General features: G+C 40.8%; 1 protein-coding gene across 4 annotated transcripts in view; it reads left to right on the plus strand.

Moving 5' to 3' along the window:
* The first annotated feature begins 5,250 nt into the window (after nt 1-5,250).
* CLTCL1 (clathrin heavy chain like 1) overlaps nt 5,251-22,323 on the plus strand; it is a 102,655-nt gene continuing 85,582 nt past the window's right edge. For 2 of the 4 annotated variants that reach the window (XM_053902274.1, XM_053902275.1), the window contains exons 1-2: nt 5,360-5,566; nt 16,179-16,386. In XM_053902274.1, the coding sequence (XP_053758249.1) occupies nt 5,525-5,566; nt 16,179-16,386 (250 nt within the window). In that variant the 5' untranslated portion in view covers nt 5,360-5,524. Of the gene's footprint in view, nt 5,567-16,178; nt 16,387-22,323 lie in introns of all 4 variants that reach the window. The other 2 variants (XM_019435599.2, XM_019435600.2) reach the window with 2 other exon arrangements.

Raw genomic sequence — 22,323 nt, forward strand, 5'->3', positions numbered from 1 at the left:
CTCTGTGTGTGTGTCCTAATCCCCTCTTTTCATAAAGACCAGTCAGATTGGATTAGGTCCACCCATATGACATCATTTTAACTTAATTACCTTTTTAAAGACCCTATGTTCAAACACAGTCACATTCGGATATTCTGGTGGTTAGGACTTCAACATATGAATTTCAGAGGAGCATAGTTTAACCTGTAACATATACCAGAGTCAATTTTGTCAGTTAATAAGACAGATCTCCATTTTTTCAGTTTTGTTAAACAGCTTCTTACTACCACACCACCTGGTCCCAAAGAAATGCCATATATTTCTGGGTTTTGATATGTAAGTACATCATTTCCAGGTACCAATTTCTGTATCTGTTAATAATACCACAATAATGCAATTATCACATTGCCACAATAATGTAACAGCCTCAACCTCTCTATGTCTTATGCTTATAACCACATGGACTTTTTTTTTTTAATCTCATTCTAGGTCTGTGGGTTGGTTGGGGTTTGGATGATCTTGACTAATCTTGCATCCAGGCTTCAGATTGGGGTTGGCTCTTCTCCACATGCTCCATTCTGAGCTTCAAGCTGAAAAGCCGGGGCTACTGGGGACATGTACTCATGGATACAGCAGAAGTTCAAGAGTGCAAGCCCAACAATAGAGGGCATTTAAACCTCTGTTTCAATCATGCCTGCCAGCATTCAATCAGCCAAAGACAGTCACAGGGCTACACCTGAAACCAAGGTGTGAAGAGGCACTTTAGTTCATGACAAAACCATGGCAAGAGTACGGATGAATCCTACTACAGAGAATTAAGACATGGAACCAGTCATTTAATCTACTACAAATCTAAATTCTCCATACCCTTTTCTCAGATGATGCTTGGATTTTGATATGAGAATACTTTATATCAGCTTATTCCACTCCTGAGATACATACTATGATTTCATACATTTTAATTTTAATTCTGATATTTTTTTCATCCCAGAGGCATTGTTATTATTATTTTATGCTATACAGTCATCTTTCATTTAGATTTACCAACACATTCTTCTTATTGAATTTCATTCTTCCTTTATCTCAGATTCTCCATTTGAGGTCATTTTATTTTTGCCTGAAGAAAATCTAGTAGTGTTTTGTGGTTGTTTTTTTTTTTTTTTTTTTTTTTTTTTTTGTTCAGGTCTACTGGTAATTAACTTCCCCAGATCTCATTTGTCTGCAAATACCATTCCTAAAGGATTTTTTTTTCATATATAAAATCTAGGTTAACTTTTTTTTCTTCACATTTTGAAGATATGGTTCTTCTGTGTTCTGGCTTCTATTGTTTGAGAAGTCAGTTCTCAGCTTAATTACTGCTCCTTAGAAAGTAATCTGTCTTTTCACTCTGGCTGTCTTTAAGATTTTTTAAAAGCTTTCAGCAAGTTTACTATGATATGCCTAAGTGTGATCTGCTTTTTCTGAATGAATTCTGATTGAAATATGTAATGATTCTGGAACTTGAGGCTTGATCTATTTCATCAATTTAAAAAAACTCCAAGCCATTATTCTTTCAGACATTGCTTCTGCCTCATCCTCTCCACTTCAAGGACTCCACTTACATGTATGTTAGATCTTCTTACTGTATCCTCTCTATTCATCTATATTCTGTATTTCCTATCCTATTCTCTCTGTGCTTTGATTTGGATATATACTCTGACCTAACTCTAACTTCATTAGTTTTCTCTTTCCAGCTACGTATAACTTGCTAACAAGCACTATCCACTGAATTTTTAATTTCAGTTATATTTTTCAGTTATAGAATTTCCATTTGGTTTTTCTTTTAATTTGTTAATGTTTATTTATGAGGGACAGAGGGTGAGTGGGGGAGGGGCAGAGAGAGAGGGAGACACAGAATCCGAAGCAGGCTCCAGGCTCTGAACTGTCAGCACAGAGCCCGACACGGGGCTGGAACCCACAAACCGTAGATCATGACCTAAGCCAAAGTCAGACACCTAACCAACTGAGCCATCCAGGTGCCCCCATTTGGGTATCTTTATAGTTCACAGGTCTGATAAAATTAAGTACAGCCCTTAAAAAGTCTTTGGGAAAACTGCGTTATCTAGACCTCTATAGATCTGTTTTTCTGTTATTTCTCTTGTTTTACAATCATTTGTCTTACCTCCTTGGATATCTACTTATTTCTGATTGAGCATGATCACTGCATATGAATAATGGCAGAAACAATGTGAGGCCTATCATGAGGTTATCTGTCTCCCAAGAGAATTTATGTTTGCTGCTGGCAAAGACTAACATGATTTGAATGGCATCCCAAACAATTTGTGGTCGCCAAACCATACATGAGGGTACCTCCTTGATGGTTCCCAGACTTAAACTTTGTCCCCCTACAGTTATAAGTGTGATAAAAATGCTGCTCGGAGTCCTAGCTTCTCAGTCATTCCACTGGGCTTGGCAGATGTTCCTCAGGAGAAAGCATCCCAAAGGCCAGGCCAACCTCTCTCATTTCCTTTTTTTTCTTGGATATTGGCTTCATAATTATTCATTCCCTTGTTAGTTCTCTGATGCTTTCTGGAAACAGAAGTCCTCTATGGGCTTTTTTATTTCACTTATCTGAAAGTCTCATGAGAATTTTAATTGGGATACATGTTGTTTCCTGTGCCAGTTATTAAGTTTTGTCTTTCAGCTCTCTTTCCTTTTGCCCCCCCCCCCCCCCCCGGTTATATAAACTGCCTTGTGGTGCTGGGGCTGAGACTCTGGAAACTGTACGTCTGTGCTGGCCAATATTCCATTAGACTTTGCCCATCAGGACACTGGAGAGTGACTACAGGATGTTTCCATGAGCATCACCTCAGCTACACTTCTTCAACAAGACAGAACAGATTATTCTCACAGAAGAGGCTGAATCCAGTCTGATGTTTTTCCAAGACTTACAGAACCAGCCTCAGGGCATCTCTTTCTCAGAGGTCTGGGTCTTGGCTCCACTGCCCCTCACTAGCAGTGTATGTACAAGTCTTATAGAGACCCTTCCTCTAGGCTTAGAGATGCTTGCCCCTCTCCCCAAAGGCCTGAGTTCCAGCTCTGCAGAGGACTTCCTCTAAGTTGGAATATTTCCAGGTTCTTTCTATTCATCCTTGAGCTCTAGGAGTGGTAGCTAATTCCTACACTTGTAACTCCATGATAACTTGGAGCTCTTATTTTACCCTTGCAGTTATTTAATTAATAATTTCATTTCATGTTAACTCTTATTTATATTCAATTCCCTCTGTTCAAATAACTAGTGTGGTTTCTGTCTCCTAACTGGATTTTGACTGATACAGTTCACATCCTTGTCCTTCCTCTATTCTCATTTTACCTCACAATACAATTAGAGAATTTGGGGCCCACTTACAATATTGTACCAAGGCTTTACTGTCCTCTATTACATTTTCCATTTCTAGAATTTCTATTTGGTTCTTTTTCAAGTCTGCTTGGTCATTCTTTAGTTTCAGGTTTCCTGCATGTATTTTTTCCCCACAAGTATTTTTAAGCTGTTGCTTAGCTCTTGTAATATATTGAATATAATAATGAAAAAGTTGTTTGTGATAATTTCATTTTCTCAACTTTTGTGAGTCTGTATTTGCTTCTTGGTCTTCCTGGTTCTTTGTTGTAGTGGCTTGTTTCCCTGAGTGGTTATGTGTCTGGGACTGTCTGTCTATCTATCTATCTTTACCATGAACTGCTAATTTTCCTTGGAATTTTATTTGTAGGATGAAGGTCTGCAAGAGTAACTGTAAAATAGATACACTTGGTAGAACACTAAAGTGTACATGCATAAATATCACAAAATTGCCCTCCTCATACACTTCCATCACAGCATTATCCAAGTTTTTGACCTGCTGATGAACAATTTATATGCACATATATATGTGTGTGTGTGTGTATATATATATATATATGTATGTATATGTATATACAGTTATATATGTAAGTATATAATACGTAAGTCACTCACCAGCAGTGAGAGTACTAGAATCCTTAAATCAGAATGTTTAGTTCCTTTAGAAGTATAGACACACAGCGAGGTCCAGACTTATTAACAATCCTTTCATTTTGCTTAACCACAATTTTCTTGAAATTCTTCTAGGATGTAAGTTTTTAGTTTTGACCCTAAGCCTCACCCTCCCTGGGGGGAAGATGGTAGTGTAGGGAATGATACTATTAATGCTAAAGCATTTGGTGTACAGAGTACTTGGGGTCACAGGCATTACTGCCAACATGGAGAGATTTGAGTAGTACTACCCATGGCAAAAGTCGGCTCTATTGTTAGATGATGAGGCTACACAGATGTTGAAAGGGCAGTCTGCAAAGGTTTTGGCTGACACTGGAAAAGAGATTTAATTTGAAAGTAAGCAGTCTGTTTTCTTCTTTAACACATTTTTGGATGATACTAGATTATAAAGCAAATAATTGCACAATCACTGTGTTATTCACGGTTGACTATTAATTTCTTAAAATTACCAGTGAGCAACATGAAGCATACAGGGTATCCATTACACTGTGGGAATGCGTACACGGAATACCAAAGGTTTCCCTTCCCTGACAAACCTCTTTTTTGCAGCTGAGCCATCTGCATGCAAAACACATCGTCAAATGGTGCCTCAGAAAGCAACTGACCCCTGGGCAAAGCAGGTGTGGACTCTAGTTCCGGAACTGCTACTACTATTGCGTGACCACAGACAATCCAGGTGACCCTCAGTGGCCTTGGGTTGGTCATCTGCTGCTAGATGTGATCTTTGCAGGCTCTCCGCACTGATATTCTCATATAGCACTGTCTAGAAACTGCATGAGCCAGGAAAGGTTCCCTACAGGAGCGGGGTACACATACTTCTGAGATTCCTTTCGCGGTGGTTTTGGGACATCTGTGCCTGAATAAAAGGGTGTCTCTCAACTGTCCAGAGTTTGAGGTAGAACTTCCCCCATTGCCCGCCACCCCCTACATATGGTAGGCTCTAGGCAAGGGCAGTCCCGAGTCTTGGTTTACCTGTTTGAAAACCCTATCCCACAGGAAATTTGCTGAGGGCATCCCACGCCTAGTCCCCGTCCGTGCACACCTGCCCTGAGCAGTGGCTTGCTGCAGCCAGAGACTTAGTCGATCTTCCCGCGCACACCCTCCTGGGCACTAGCCAGGGGTTAGCCCGGAACCCCTCCACTTTCCCGCGCACACCTGCCCAGGCCATCGGCCAGGCGTTAGTTTACTACCCCTCCACTCTCCCGCGCACACCAGCCGTGACCACCACCCCAGGGAAGAGCAGACCCGGTCTTACTGCCGGGTTCCGGAAGTGCGGCTACGCGCGGAACTACTTTTCGCGGACCCTCAGGCGGCGGGCGGAGTGATTCCGCGCAGGGGCTATGCGGTGGGGCACGCGTGCCGGACGCGGGCCGGGGTAATGCGCCTGCGCGGCAGCTGCCGCTGCCGCTCGTCTCAGAGCGTGAGGGGAGCTGCCGCCACCGCAGCCACCGCCACCATCGCTTCTGTCTCCGCTGCCGCTTCGGCACCGCGCCCGCCATGGCGCAGATCCTCCCCATCCGCTTCCAGGAGCACTTCCAGGTGAGGCCCGGGCTCTTGACACCGAGGCCGGGCAGACTCCATTGCGGGTCGAGCGCTCCCTCTGTCAGCCGCGCCCCCGGCCACCCCACCTCTCCAGGGACCCGGCAGGAGCCGCTGACTGGCCGGCTGCCCAGACCTCCAGCCCCTGGCCCTCGACCCCTACTCGGGTGGAGGCGACGCAGCGCACAGACTCGGGCCGGCTGGCGTGGGGGGGTGGTGGGGCGGGAGTGCTGGTCGGTGTCGAGGCGCGCCGGCCGGTGCAGTGGGAGGGCGCGGTGGCCCGCACGTGCGGCCCCGCCAGGTGTGCTGGTCGCAGAAACCCGTTATCCGGTAGCGACGATAGTCCTTCCTGGGCGGCTCCGACCTCGATGGCATGCAGGCTGAGAGCGCCGGGTGATGGGAACCGAAGATCTGCCGAAATGTCCCCTTTCAGTGCCTATGGGAGCTTTAACCAGACTGACGAGCGGTGCACACGGATTCTAGTCGCAAGCTTTGTACCACTAAAATCTGTGTCTGAGCCTAATTTCCCCGTTTTTGCATCTCTCGACTCTTACACCTGAGTTTGCGTCTGTTGACTACCCCAGCCACTGGGGTGGTCTCGTGGGGAAGGATGGTCAAATCGTGTGACCAAAGAGGAAAAGGGAGCATGGTGTGTTTTCATAACACCTTTTAATGCGATACCCCCTCCCCAAGTTTAGCTTTTTAATGAGGTCCCAGTTTGTTGTATCTTAAGTTCTCCTAATAGAGTTGTGCCTCACGAAAATAAAGATTGGCTGCCTGTGTTTGACCAAGGGTTCTGTACTGGCACAGTGTACATTTCACTCACATCACACGTACATGTCACACCTGTGAAGGCTGATATGATTCTCATTTTATAGATGAGGAGGTGGGGGCTAGATGAATAGTTTCCATTGTCTCTATGCTTTTTGTTAAATCATCACAATCCCATAAGACCCATATGATTTATTTTATTTTCTAGGTGAGGAAATCAAGGCACAAAGATGTCAAATAAGTGGTCCAGTCATTCAGGAGACAAGAGAGGGATTCAGACTCAGGTCTTTGTACTACACAGTGATATTCCAAGGAATGGGGTGGATTGGAAGGTCATGTTTTCACAGCACAGAGCACTTCTAACTCTATCCAAATGGGAAAGGCCCTGATAGTGACAGTCAGATCCTCTTATTATGCAGATTGGAAACTTGATAACCAGAGTATCCTGCTGCGGTCACTTGGTTAGTGATATAGCTGCAGATGTGTGGAGGTAGAAGTCTCCTGAATACCCATCTCCTGACAGTAATGTGAAATATCAAAATACTATCATTGCTGCTCATTATAACAATATAATAATATGATCATTTATTGAGCCATTTCTTTTGTAAATCACTATACTAATGTATTTTATAAATCTCATTTAATCTTTCTCATAACTGAGGCACAGAGAGGTTAAGTAATTCAAGTAAAATTACACAACTAATAAGTGACAGTTTGGGTTCTAACCCTGATCTCTGATTCCAAAGCCTGTGCTTTAGCCACATAAATATGTTCTCTTCGAAAGGCAAGTAAGCTGCAAGGCATTTAAATTCCTGTCGAAGTTCATTTCTTGAAGCGATACATTTTGTTATCTGGAAAATAGTTGTGGCTTGCAGCATACAGGTCATGTAAATGTGGTTTGTGGTCTCCAGCATTAACCGGGTGTTGAGGTTGCTCTGCATTCCTTGTTTTTCTAGACTGTACACTCTGTAGCTGCAGACATTTCAAAATTTCCGCTTGTTCCTTAAATCCCTGATCCTGTTACTCCCCCTTGCTGGCAGCAAATGATTGGAGAAACAAAAGCCATAAACTGAGATATTCCTCACCTTCATGCCTGCAGCCTTACAAACTTGTCTGCAGTCACTCTTTTCTGCCTTCCTTTTATCTCAAAAGTGGGGTTCCTCCTCTTTTCTGTGTTCTAGATCCTACATCCTTCCCCTTTTAGGAGGGCCTTGCTCAGTAGCATCTTCTCTTTCCTATGTTTTCATCCATTCCCTTGTGGTGGCTTCTTCCCTGGTATTGCCTCCATCTTTACGGCAAACAAACTTCTCCCTCTTTCCTATCTCCTTGACGCTCTTACCTCACAGCTAGACATCATGGAAGAATTACTTTATCCTTCCATCACTTCCCTTATATTCCTCAGTAACCTGCAGTCTGATTTTTGCCTCCACTGTTCCCCTGCACCTGTTCTTGCCAAGGTCACAAGTCGTCATGCAAACTTTTTTGTAAAGGACCAGATAGTAGGTATGTTAGGCCTTTGAGGGCCACATATTGTCTCTTGTCACATATTTTTCCCTTTTTTTAAAAATGAGAAACATTTTTTTTTAATTTATTTATTTGAGAGAGAGAGAAAGCATGAGTTGGGGAAGAGCAGAAATAGAGGGAAGGAGAGAGAATCCCAAGCAGGCTGTGCACTGCCAGCCCAGAGCCCGATCCAGGGCTCGAACCCATGAACTGTGAGATCATGACCCAAGCCAAAGTTAGACGCTTAACTGACTGAGCCACCCAGGCACCCCCTTCCTCCTTTTTTTTTAAACCATCTAAAAAATGTAAAACCCATTTTTAGTTGGGCCATGCAAAAACAGTCTGTAGTTTGCCAATCCCTGCTACAAAAAAATAATAAACTCCAACCCCAGCATCACAGACATCTGATGCATTTGACACTGTGCTTTACTGCCTCCTCATGTCCCTTTCTGTATTGCTTTTGGTTATACCACAGTGTCCCAAAGGTTTCTCCTACCTCTGTGCCCACACCCCAGTTTCCTTTGTGGGCTCTTCTTAGGCATATGCCTGGGGTCTTTCTTGAGCCCCTTTATCTTTTCATTCTGTATGCTCTACTGGGTGATTTGTATGTATTCCCATATGCTCAGTGTTTCCATGCAGGCTGCATATTTTTTGCTGAGCCTCAGAGATGCATGTGGGAGAGACAATAGCAGCCTTTGGTGAAAAGCACAGACTGAGGCCAAATGTAAGGGTTTGAATCTGGACTCAGGCCCTTACTGGTCAAGTGAATTAGGGAAATTTTGTAAACATTTTGTGCCTCCATCTCTGTAATTGTAATATAGAGATAAAAGGTATAGTTTTTACCTGATAGAGTTATTGTGAGGTTTTGAGTTAATAAATGTGATAAAATAAGGTGTGGGACAGTGTCAGTACATAATAAAATGTTCTGTTCTTGTCAGTTATTGGCATTATGACAGCTCTCTGTTAGATAAGGCCATTGCATGATCCGTAGGTTCTTCAAACATAACATGTTCCAAAATAGGGTTCTTCTTTCTCACCAAACATGTATCTTCTCCAGTGTCCAGCCATGAACCTAGGAGACAGCCATGACTTCTTCCTAACCTTTTGGTTCTTCTTTCTATTTATTTTGGGCATCATTCTGCCATTCTCATCATAACTGATATGACCCCGGACTATGCCAACATTCCTCACCTAGATGACTGCACTAACTTTGTCTCTGGTCACCTACCTCAAGTCTTGCCCTCTGTTTTCTAGCACACAGGCAAAGAGATCGCAAAGGTTAAACATCTGCTTAAAGTTCATCAATGAACGCTTCCTTCTTCCAGGATGAAAATGCCAGACTCCCAAATGTCCTGTAAAGCCCTGCCTAATCCAGCACCTGCTCAGCTCTCTTGCTGCTCCCCCATCTTGTCCTCCAGGGCCTTCTCTGGAGCCCAGTATTCTTACCTGTGGGCTTTTGCACATGCTGTTGCCTCTTTCCAGAACATTCGTCCCCTCAGACATTACCCAGCCAAGTCCTACTTAGCCCTCTGGTATCTATCTGCTTGAATGATAGAAAGCTGTCCCTGATTTATCAGAATTAGGAGCCCTTCCTGTGCGCCCCCATGGCTTTGGGGCTTCCTTCATGATGGAGGTAACTGTATGGTGTATAAGTGGTCACTTACTGGACTGCAGGCTCAGGATCTCCTTCTATCTGCAGTTGTATTGTCACTGCCTGGTACATAATAGGCCCTGAAATCTTTGAAGGAATGAAGTCAATTTCATACTAAAATGTTTGTATAGCTGATGACTGATTAGTTAAAATATAGATTGTCTAATGACAAAGTTGGTAGGCCTTTCTAGACACTCCGTATAGCTCACCTGTGACAATTTACTGTAAGTCTACTTTGTGGAGAGTACTCCTGCCTGTCACACTGACGTTTTGTTTCTGCCCCATTAAGTAATATGGTTTCTGTCTGTCACATCACTTAATATTTGTGAATCTAATTGGGTTTTTTCCTGTTTTTAATTTTGGTTTGTTTCATATGAAAATTCTTTAAAAAATTTTTTTTAACGTTTATTTCTGAGAGAGAGAGAGAGAGAGCAAGAGCAAGCAGAGGAGGAACAGAGAGAGGGGAAGACACAGAATCTGAAGCAGGCTCCAGGCTCTGAGGTGTCAGCACAGAGCCCAACGTGGAGCTCAAACCCACAAACTGTGAGTCGTGACCTGAGCCGAAGTCAGATGCTTAACTGACTGAGCTACCCAGGAGCCCCTGGAAATCCTTTTGTTTTTTTTTTTTAAGTTTATTTATTTTTGAGAGAGAGATAGTGGAAGTGGGGCAGTGAGTGAGGGAGAGAGAAAATCCCATGCAGGTTCCATGCTGTCAGCATAGAGCCTGACATGGGGCTCCATCTCACAAACTGCGAGATCATGAACTGAGCCAAAATCAAGAGTCGGACACTTAACTGACTGAGGTACTTAGGTGTCCCTCATAAAAGAATTATTTTTGTGTTTTGTTTGTAAAACTATAGTTAAAGAAAATTCTTGGGCCAGATTTTCCCCAGAGGAAAAACAATAGTTTTCTAATGGTCAGTGGGAAAGTAGAAATCAGTGTATAGGAACTTTTATTCTACAGTCAATTTTTCAGGAGTGTGCCCAAAGCAGAAGCTGTACTTTTATATCTAATGCATTGTAATAAAGCATTCCTTCCACTTCAGCTTAAGATTGCAGCAATTTATTTAGCTTTATTTATCCTGTCACCCTGGTTTTGAGAGGATGACTAGTTCTGCAGAAATATTTTTCTTGTATTATATGTACTGTTTGAACTTTTTTTTTATGTTTATTTATTTTTGAGAGAGAGAGAGAGAGAGACAGAGCACAAACAAGGGAGGAGCAGAGAGAGAGGGAGACATAGAATCTGAAGCAGACTCCAGGCTCTGAGCTGTCAGCACAGAGCCCGATGCAGGGCTCGAACCCACAAACGGTGAGATCATGACCTAAGCTGAAGTGGGCTGCTCAACTGACTGAGCCACCCAGCCACCCCTGTACTGTTTGAACTTTTTTTATATTCAGATATCTAAGTTTGAAGGTTGTTGCTGTTTGTGCTGAAAATAGAGACAGGACTAGGAACTAACGACACCTTGATTCAGAAGAGGAATGGCTGTAAGAGTTTTGAAATGTGGCACAGCTCAATAAACAGAGAACATATAAACATGTTCCCTCAAGGTTTCAATTATGTAGCATATCTCTGAGGTGATGTTCTTAACGATACAGAGTCTAAATAAAAATAAAAAAACAAACAAACAAAAAACATACAGAGTCTGCCGAGGTGGTCTATTTTACATATAATTTACTTATAGGAGCAAGGTGGTCACTAGTCTTAATCAGTGCTTCCCAGCCCATCTCTGTAGGTGCCTACATTAAACACTAAATCAGAATCTCTGAGAAGTGAGGACTTTGGCCTTTCTTTCCAGATGAGTCTCACACGCAGCTGGATTGAATCAATCTTTAGTCATTCATAATTAAAGAGTTTGTTGTTTGAAGCCTTTTACATGTGAGTAGGAAAGGCAGCACTCTAAAGAGTAGATTGAGCTTGAACTGAAAACAATTCATGAGCACCTGCGTCTGCTGGACAGACCCCTGGGGAGTCACTCTGAAAGGTGACAGTGTACTCACAGCCTACTACATGTTTGGTTTAGGTTGCCATTTTGTGAAACGGTTTTTGGTACACTAAGACAAACAACAGGCTCCTTGTGTACTGAAATTGTTGTGCACCCATATAAATGTTTTTAAGGTCTTGTGTAAGCTGTTAAATTTTGCCTGTTGGTAGACTGATGATCCTTGTATTGGAAGTAGATACTAGGCCAATCATTTACCTTCTGACTTTCTTATTTACAAAGTGGTCACCCAGGGTGTGTGGAAGGGTCAGCCTTTGTGAGATTGTCCACAACAGTGGTATGGTAAGTGAGCAAATATTAAACGAATTTGGGCAAGGGGTGCCTGGGTGGCTCAGTCAGTTGGGTGTCTGACTCTTGCTTTTAGCTCAGGTCATGATCCCAGGGACATGGGATCAAGCCCTGCGTTGAGCTCCATGCTGAGCGTAGAGCCTGCTTAAGAGTCTGTTTTCCTCTGCCCCTCTCCCTGCTCGTGTGCTGTCTCTCTCTCTCTCTCTCTCTCCCTGTATGTATGTATGTATGTGTGTGTATGTGTATACACACACACACACACACACATATATGTATTTTATATATGAATGAATGAATAAAATGAATTTGGGCAAGTCCTCTTTGGAAGAATAAATTATGATCATAGAACATATTTAAATGTTCAGAATCCTTGAACTGCACAAGATTCTCAGTACTTTTTGAGTTTATTGGATTAAAAGAGTTACTATGTACTAAGATCTTAGTCAAGGTCCCTCTCCACCAGTTTCTTAAACATTCTGCAGCTGGGGCAAAGTCTGCTTGGAACAAGTTTTAAAGTAATACATACACATAGGAAGAATAGTATAAATGAAAATTAAACCTTTCTGTTCAAACTTTGGGTCCCTTTTCCCAGAAGAAACCACTATTAAGGAAACCATATCTCTTTCAATCCTGCTATGAAATTCCCTCCTTTTACTTTTGTAACTTAACAGAATTTGAAGATCTTTCTTTTAAGATTATATAAAGATTGCAGCATATATTTGACAGTATTGCTTACTGATATTCTTCTGGGGCAGTAGTTGTTGACACCCTGTCCCCCGCCCCCCGCCCCCCATCCTGTAAGTATTTCATTGCTTTCTTCGTGAATCTGTTGCTTTCAGTCTATTCCATATTTTCTTCTTTTGCTTCTCTTGCTTAAGGCCTGCTGGTGGCCTCCATGCCAGGGAGAGATTACCATAACTCTTGGCTGGCTGAAGAAGGATGCCGCAGAGCTGGGCTAGCAAAGTTCAGTGACAAAATTAGTATTCAAGGAGATCTTGACAGGCAGGCATCCAACTAGTTGACATTTAACACGTATAAATATAGGGTCTTATGTGTTGGTTTTAAAATACAGAAAACCTACATTGGTGTAATTTGAGAGAGGTTCTGTAAAGCACTACACAGATGTAGTTTTTAAACTGTTCTGAACTAATCTAGTCTTAGAATTTTAGGATAGTTCTAGAAAAGACCTCTGTGTCCTCATTCTTCATAGGTCCTCATTCTTCATAGGTCCTCATTTACAAGGCTCCCTCTTTAAGCTAAGAGAAAGCTTGTGGTAAGTTTGACATACAAAATCTATTTTTAAAAATTAAATTATTTTCTTGACTGCCTAAAACTAGTAACTTCTTTACTAATTAATTATTGAATGTCCACCTGATGGGCACTGTGATAAGGCAGTGAATGAGCCTGAGGAAACATATACAGAAGGAGAAAGGACTAGCATCTTCAGAGACAAGAGACATGAAAACCTGGGATATTATTGCAACTGAACATTCTGGCTCTTTGGTATGGTCAGTTGGTGTTTTCACCAACAGCCCTGTATAAACACAGCTGCAGCCTTCCCAGTCATACTGTTGTCCCTAAGCCCCTTAAATATAGAAACCACAGAGTTGTCGGATGAGTAATTTCTTTTTATGTTTTCCCCAGTGTCAGATTTGAATTTGGATTCATTTAATTGCAGGTCTTAAGAACTGAAAAAGATTATTAAATAATATCTTGTGTACTTTTGCTTAACTTGTATATACGTTGTTTTAAATGTGTAGCTGTGTTGCCTTTCAGAATAATTATTCTAGGAATCAGGAGTCCTTAGTTGTAGCTATTAACTAATGAGAAAACATGACTTTGGGCACACCACTTCTCTGGGACTCTGTTTCTGCATATAGAGTAAAACTCAGTGGTATTTGCTATTTTATATCTAAAAGTTCTTTTTTGTGGGATTGTCCTGTGTTTGGCATGCCTGGCCCCAGCCCACTAAATACTAGTAGTGTTCTCTAGTCATTGTACAATTCAGATTGCCCCTGATTGTTTCCAGAGACTGCAGGATACTGCCCCTGGTTGAGAACCACCTTCTTCCTTCTAGTTCTAATAGTCTCTGACTTATTTTTGGGTACACTGTTCTCAGCTGTTAAAACAGCGTCTTCCTTTGTGAGGTACTTTTACCTTTTCCAAGTACCTTGAATGTGTGTATATGCTTTTGTGTAAGGAACTGGACATAATCATTAATATTTAAGAACTTACTGTACTCAAGAGATTGGGTACAAATTCTTGATGATATTTGGAGTTGAAATCAGAATGTTGCCATATTAACCCAACATCCCCAAACTAAGAATAAAGTGAAAACTTAGAAAATGTAGGCCCACTTAAGTGTATGGCTCTGAAATGTAAAGATTTTTTTTTTTTTTTGAAATGTAAAGATTTAACAGTGTTGGGTGTTGGGTGCTTGAGTGTTAGGGGGCTCTCCAAATGTTACTATATGCTTATATAGTATAATGCTTATTTAATTAAAAAAAAAAAAAAAGGAAGACTAGGTAGGTCTCCTGGGAACATTCTTTCACCCTGTTGTTTCTCTCCCTCTCTCTGCCCCCAAAGGAACTTTTCATTGTCTCCCTATCAGCAACTTCATATAGTTCAACCTACTGATAATTGTTAGTCTCCATGGTCTGTGGGCTCTGGATGGTGTGACTATATCTTATATATCTTACTGTTTTCAGAGTTAGTGATTAGCAGGTAGCATGCGTTCAGTACTCATGAAATTAATGTATGAAAATTACTTGCTGTGAGAAAGTCTCAACTTTGATTCACTATACTACTGCATTTACTACATTAAGCTCCTGCTTCAGATGTGTGAAAATAAAATGTGAATTTCAAACAAGACAGTATTGTGGTTTAGAATACAAGCTTTATTCACACCTGTCTCCATCATTAATCAGCAGTGTGGCTTTGGGAAGATTTCTTAACCTAAAAGTCTTGTGTTGTACTAGTGTAAGTTGTGCATAGCATACTTCCCTCCTGGGTTAGCAGAAAGGTCAGATAAGGTGACCTGTTGTCCTGCAGCCTGCTCAGCAGCTGGAATATTAAATATGTGCTAGAATCTGTACCACAAGAGACAAATAAGATATAATCCTTGCTTTTAAGGAGTTCATTGGGGAATAAAATGATAGAATAAAGAATTATACTGGCAGTATGAATAGCCTTATTTGTGCTTCTTCTAAAGACTGATCATTATTTTTAACAAGTGGTTCCCAATCTTTGTTGCTAGCATAAACTTTTATACAAGATCACACAGGGTAACTAAGAGTCTAGTCAATAGCAGTAAGGTTTGGGTTGAGCAGAAAAATGTTTAGAAACAAAGGTGCCTTGTAAGGTAAATTGGGGCAGGGGAATTTTATAGATATAAGCATGGTTCTCTTGAGTGTGTGTTTTCCCAGGGTTTTTCATTGAAGTTTATCTCATTAATAAACTTGGTTCTTATTTAAACCAAGCACTATGTATAAAGTGACCTTTGAAGAAAGGTGCCTGATTTAAGTTTTACACAAGGTCAAGCAATCCATCTACCTCCAAAGATGTACCAGACCTGTTGACTTTTCCTTGGACATGCCAAGAAATATTTAAACTGACTGAGAAATTAAATCAAATATGATATGTGGGGTTGCTTTAAGGAAAAGAAAAACTCTTGGCTAGATCTTTGTTACTGTTTGCTTTTGGAGAAACTGGTTTTTGTTTTCTTCCTTTCCCCTCTTTTCCCCTGCCTTCACCTCTCCAAGACCACCTTCTTGCTGAGGCTCTCCTCAACTGTGGGTTTATCTGTGAGTTATTCTTTGTGGGCTCCTCCACCCCCTCCCAGCTGATGTCTACCTGTCTGTATTGCTCAAGGCATCCTTCCCTCTTCCTGGCATTATCCTTATTCTTGTGTGTTTTCATCAGTCTGTATGATTATAAGCCCCTTGAGATTTGACTCACAGCCTCCTGTTGATGCATTGCCTGTACCTATTAAAGGTATAGAAATACAAGTCAATGTTTGCCTCAGTTATTTAATGCCAAGTTTTTTCTAAACTCCTTTTCCTTAAAAAGTTTATTTATTTTGAGAGAGAGAGAGAGTGAGCACAAGGGAGGGGCAGAGAAAGAGAGGGAGAGAGAAAATCCCAAGCAGACTCTGTGGTGTCAGCGCAGAACCTAACACAGAGCTCAAACTCACGAACCATGAGATCATGACCTGAGCGGAAACCAAGAATTGGACACTCAGCAGACTGAGCCACCCAGGTGCCCCCAAGTTTTTTCTAAACTCTTGTTTTACTTTTCTTCCTTCTATTAGACTTTGCTAAATAATGGACTAGATATACTGTGTTTCAGAGAGGAAAAACTTAATTTTAATCAAATGTTTTCTTTTTCTCTTTAGCTCCAAAACCTGGGAATTAATCCAGCCAACATTGGATTCAGCACACTGACCATGGAATCTGATAAGTTTATATGTGTCCGAGAAAAGGTTGGTGAGCAGGCACAGGTAGTGATTGTTGACATGAGTGATCCAATGGCACCAATCAGACGGCCCATCTCTGCAGAAAGTGCCATCATGAATCCAGCCTCTAAGGTGATAGCTTTGAAAGGTAAGCCTGATAGTATTTTCAGAAAGGAATTTTACCTCACTTTACCTGATTTGTTACCTTACATATCAGACGGCTGTCAATAAATTTACAGCCAAGTGTCATCGATAATACTAAACTTAATTATCGATAATACTAAACTTAATTACAAAAGTTTTAGCCAAGGCTGTTTTGCATACCTTATTTAATGAGAGGCCCATGAGCACCTGGGCTTTTTGTGACATCATGCATACTGCTACATACATGAGGGAGTGCATGCCCAGTGTCTCATCCTCATGGCTGCTACATCTGGAAAGGCCAACACTACTCTGCACATGTTTACCAGTTGGGCTATGTGGTGCCCTTGACCTCATAATGGGCTGCTTTACAGTGGCGCTCCAGGGATCCTAGAGTATGCCAAGGTACTGCTTCTCTTGTGAAACACATTGAGGACAGTATAGTTGTTGATAAATAGAATTTTACTTCCCCTGAACTCAGGGGGATGTTGGATGCTTGAAATCTTCTAGTTACTTTGAGAATATAGAATCTATGATTTGGGAAATTGAAAGGATTATGTATATAGTGGACTTGTTAATATTTAATGCAAAATGTATTATCACTTACCTTGAAAAGTGAAAACTCTTTCTGGAGCTAAAATTTGTGAATGCCAAATATTAGCTTTGCCTGTGCTTCTGTTTTGTTACAGAAATAGGGTCTACTTTGTCCTTTCAGTAAGTAAATGGACATATGGGAGTTATAACCTTTCTATTTAAAAAAAATAGCTAAATTTTTTTATTCAGATGACTTTTTTTCTGTGAACTCTATTTCTCATCAAAGTATTTTTTTGAACATGTATGTAAAAGATGTAAACTAATTTTAATTGAAGAAATTGCTAACTTTTATGGATTTATTTATTTATTTATTTATTTTTAAAAAGTTTATTTATTTGGAGAGAGAGAGCAAGAGTGCCCCTGGTGGAGGGACAGAGAGAGACGGAGAGAAAGAATTCCAAGCAGAGCCCAATGTGGGGCTTGATCCCTGAACCGTGGCATCATAACCTGAGTCAAAATCAGGAGTCGGATGCTTAACAGACTGAGCTACCCAGGCACCCCTATGGATTCTTCATGATTGTTTTGGTTCTTCTGCATTTTCTGTTTTGCAGTACTTTTTTTTTTTTTTTTAGTTAACTAATTTTTTAAAAGTAGGCTCCATGCCTAATGTCAGGCTTGAACTCATGACTCTTGAGATTGAGAGTCACATGTTCTACCAAATGAGCCAGCCAGGTACCCCTATTTTGCAATACTTTTGAGAGACCTTATCTGTTGTGGTGTTTGCTGTTTGGTATTCTAAGCGGGTCTGAGAGACAACCAGCAATTTAGTCTTCCTGGTCCTCTAATATGATTCTCTATACCGGTGTGCACTGTGGATCTCCTAGAGGGAGTTGTTGGAGTGTGGTAGGAGAGTGGAGAGAACTCGGTATTTACATGCTCTCAATCCTTCCAACCGAAGTGGCAACACACCCGAAGTTGAACAAGTTGGGTTTACTACTTGTTTAAGTGAGAGAGAAATCACACCATGGGGAGCTGGGAGGTGTCACAGTATTAATAGAGAGTGTTAGAAAGAAACTTTTGTAGGATTTGGGCTTCAGTTGGGTGATTTGGGGATGGTCTAAGGAAACAGGAGTTTGCTATAGATTGGATGTTGTTAGGGTCACCTAGGTGGCTCAGTCAGTTAATGTCTGACTTCAGCTCAGGTCATGATCTCATGGTTCGTGAGTTTGAGTCCCGAATTGGGCTCTGTGGTGATAACTCAGAGCCTGAAGCCTGCTTCAGATTCTGTGTCTCCCTCTCTCTGCCCTTCCCCCATCTCTCTCTCTCTCTCTCTCTCTCTCTCTCTCTCAAAAATAAACAAACATTAAAAAAAGAAAGATTGGATGCTGTTAGAAAGTGGGGGTAATTTTATGATTAGGTGTCTCAGTAAATCTTACCTATAGGGGAAGGGCAGACTAGAGTGAGGATAAAGCTGGAATTGGTTAAAGAAGTAGCAGTCATGCATTTCAGCCAAGAGAATGGCTGTTTGGTATTTTGTGGGTTTCCCAGTTACCTTGTTTTTGTCTGTACTTAGATAAGATTCTGAAGCAGCCTTGCTTTGTCTCACTTTATCATGGTCTCAGAGGGACTTGTCTGAGGTTGGTGTCCTCTGAGATGGTTTATGTCCACTAGGAGAGCAGTATGGTTTGACTGTGAGGTCTGGCCAGCTTCCTGATGGCAGGCGCTGCTCTTTTTTTTTTTTTCTCATTCTCAGTGTTCATATGAATTGCTTCATCTATGGCAGTTGACTGCTATTTTCTTTTGCATGAGGAAGTGTGAGCTGTGGAACCAAAGGTATATAATTTTAAGTATTTATTCTGTTTTTATTACAATCTTGTGGCTGTTAGGATAACCTTGGACCCTTGTAGTACAAATTTTTGGCAAGTGTTGGTGGTGTGTTTCAAAGACCCTAGACCAAAATAAGCAAAAGTGTCTTAAAAAAAAAAAAAGATATTTGTACAATGGCTAAATTTAATTTAATTTAATTTAATTTAATTATAATTTTATTGTTTCACATGACTTAGTTCCATAGGTGCCAGTGTGAAAGCATGAAAGTGAAGTCAAGGGTCCTGGTCTTAAATCTCACAGACTACCCATTTTGGCTGGTGAAGTCTTGTGATAGGAAAAGGGCTCTTCATGAGATGTACCTCTTTTTTAAAAAGGTCTGCCTTGGGGCACCTGGGTGGCTCAGTCGGTTAAGTGTCCGACTTCAGCTCAGGTCACGATCTTGCGGTCCGCGAGTTCGAGCCTCGCGTCAGGCTCTGGGCTGATAACTCAGAGCCTGGAGCCTGCTCCCGATTCTGTGTCTCCCTCTCTCTCTGCCCATCCCCCGTTCATGCTCTGTCTCTCTCTGTCTCAAAAATAAACGTTAAAAAAAAATAAAAAGGTCTGCCTTTGCAGTCTGTCCTTTTATCTGGCTGAGAGCTCCTGAGGTCCTCAGCCCATGCCACTGCCCATCCTTCTGGAGAAGCCTGGAGCAGATTCACTTACCCACACTTTCTTCAGACTGTCTCTACTGATGCTTTTGTAGTGAATATTTTAAAACCAGAGATACATTTTTACCCTTGACAGGAAATGGGGGTAGAATTCCTCATCCGTTGCTCATCATCTTAATGAAACATTAACACTCTAAGTGAGGGATAGGTAACCTGTTGTTTTTGTACAGCCCCAAGCTAAGAATGGTTTATATATTTTTAAAAAGTTGTAAAAACAGACAAATATGTGACAGAGATCTTGTATGCCCCTATAAAGAAGTTTCCTGACTACTTGCATTATTGGCCCGAGTATATTTCTTACTGTTATTATGAAACATAGCACTTTGAGTAGTCATTTGTGTTTCTTTTTACAAACTCTACCTTTTCCCCTTAATTTTTAGAGGTAGATTGAGTATAGGCTATACAGTGCCAGCCTAGCAGTTAGCACTTGACCCAGGTCGGGAGGGGAGAGGTGGTGGGATGGTACCCCCTTGCGGTAGCACATTCTTCACCCTGACAATTGGAATCTGACAATTCATTCCCAAAGGAGGTTGGTCCCTTTTATTTTTTTTTTAATTCTTTTTGTGTCACTAAATATTTTGTACCTCATGTAAAACAAGTCCTTTTTAACCAGTCTAGTGACAACTTGACAAGTTTTTGAATTAGAGGAAATTTCTTATATGATCCCCGGCTATTTGAAACTAAAAGGTACCTCTATCCTATAGTTGAACTTCTAATCCAGTCACTTTTTTCTTTCTTAACCATTTTTTTCAGGTATAATTTACATGCCAGGAAATTCATTTATTATAAGTGTACAGTTCAGTGACTTTTAGTAGATTTATTGAGTTGTCAGGGTGCCTGGGCGGCTCAATTGGTTAAGCGCCTGACTTGATTTCAGCTCAGGTCATAATCTCATGGTTGTGAGATCAAGCCCTGAGTTGGGCTCTGCACTGAGCATGGAGTCTGTTTAAGATTCTCTCTCTCCGTCTCTCTCTGCCTTTCTCCCAAGTGCCTGCACACGTTCTCTCTCTCTCAAATAAATAAATAAAAGTTAGAAATAAATAAAAAATAAAAGTCAGTGTTAAAAAATTTATTGAGTTGTGGAACTATCACCATGCTCTGGTTTTAGAAAATTTCTGCTATCCCAAAAAGTTCCTTTGTTCCTGTCTGCAGTCATTCTTCACTTCTACCTTTAGCCCTAGGCAGCTACTGATCTGTTTTCTGACTCTGTAGAGTTGCCATTTCTGGACATTACAAATAAAGGAATCATACAATATACAATCTTTTACATCTGGCTTCCTTCAATTAGCATAGTATGTTTCAGGTTCATCTACATTGTAACTTGTATCAGTAGTTAGTTCATTTTTATGGTTGAGTAAAATTCCAACTTTATTATTCCATGGATATATCGCATTTTGTTTATTCATTTATCCGTTTAGGGACATTTGAATTGGTGCTAGTTTTTGGCCATTAAGAATATTGCTGCTGTGAACACTTTCCTACAAGTCTTTGTAGATGTATATTTCCATTTTTCTTGGGTAAATACCTAGGAGTAGAATTGCTGGATCATACAGTAAATTTTTTTAGTTCTTTAAGGCACTACCAAACTGTTTTCTAGAGTGACTGTACCATTTTACATTTCTGCCAACAGTGTATGAGGAGTCTAGTTTTTGTAACATGTATGCAACACTTGATATTGTCTTTTTTATTAAAGTAATTCCAGAGGCTACCTATGGATACCTCATGGTGGTTTTAATTTGCATTTCTGTAATGCCTAATGATATTAAGTGTCTTTTCTTTTCATGTTGTTATTTGTCATTTATATGTCTTTTTTTTTTTTTTTTGCCATTCATGTATCTTGTTAGAGAAATGTCTTCAAATCTTTTGCCCATTTTTTAAAGGTTTTTTTTTAAGTTTGTTTACTTATTTAGAGAGACAATGTGAGCACAAGCGAGGGAGGGGCAGAGAGAAAGAGAGGGAGAGAGAGAATTCCAAGAAGGTTCTGCTCTGTCAGCATAGAGACCAACTCGGGACTCATTCTCACCAACTGTGAGATCATGACTCACTTATTGGGCTCACCCAAATCAAGAGTGGAATGTTTAAACTGGCTAAGTCATCCAGGTGGCCCTGCCCATTTCTTAATAGGCTTATTTGTCTTATTATTGAATTTTAAGAGTGCTTTGTATATTCTGGTTATAAATCATTTATCAACTGTGTGATCTGCATATATTTTCTCCTAATTTGTAGCTCTTCTTTTTATTTTCCTAATATATCTTTTGAAGAAAACATTTTTTATTTTTGATAAAGTCCGGATTACCACTTTTTTTCTTTAATGGATCTTGATTTTGGAGTCTTACCCAGGAATGCTTACCCTAGGAGTGCAAAGTCATGATGATTTTCTATATTTTCTTCTAATGGTTTTATGGTTTTAACGCTTACATGTAGGTCCATAGTCTGATTTAAGTTACTTTTTGTGTATGGCATGAGATAAGAATGTTAGGTTTTTCTTCATTTCCTCCTCTTCTTTCTTCTTCTTTCTTCTTTCTTTTTCTTTTTTCCTTTTCTTTTTCTTTTTTCGGTGGAGTAAGGTCATTCACTTGTCCCAGCACCATTTGTTGAAAAGACTCTTCTTCCCCATTGAATTATCTAGGCAACTTTGGTAAAAATCAGTTAACCATATAAATAGAAAGACCTATTTCTGGACTCAGTTCTATTTCATTGATCCATGTGCCCAACCTTGTGCCAAATACTTGATTACTATGGTTTTATAGTAAGTTTTTTTTTTTTTATGTGTATTTATCTTTGAGAGAGAGCACAAGCAGGGAAGGGGCAGAGGGAGAGGGGAACAGAGGATCTGAAGCTGGCTCTGTGCTGACAGCAGCAAGCCCAGTGTGGGG

The sequence above is a fragment of the Panthera pardus genome, unplaced genomic scaffold (genome assembly GCF_024362965.1).
Source record: "Panthera pardus isolate Hobbes unplaced genomic scaffold, ASM2436296v1 HiC_scaffold_15, whole genome shotgun sequence".
Lineage (NCBI taxonomy): Eukaryota > Metazoa > Chordata > Mammalia > Carnivora > Felidae > Panthera > Panthera pardus.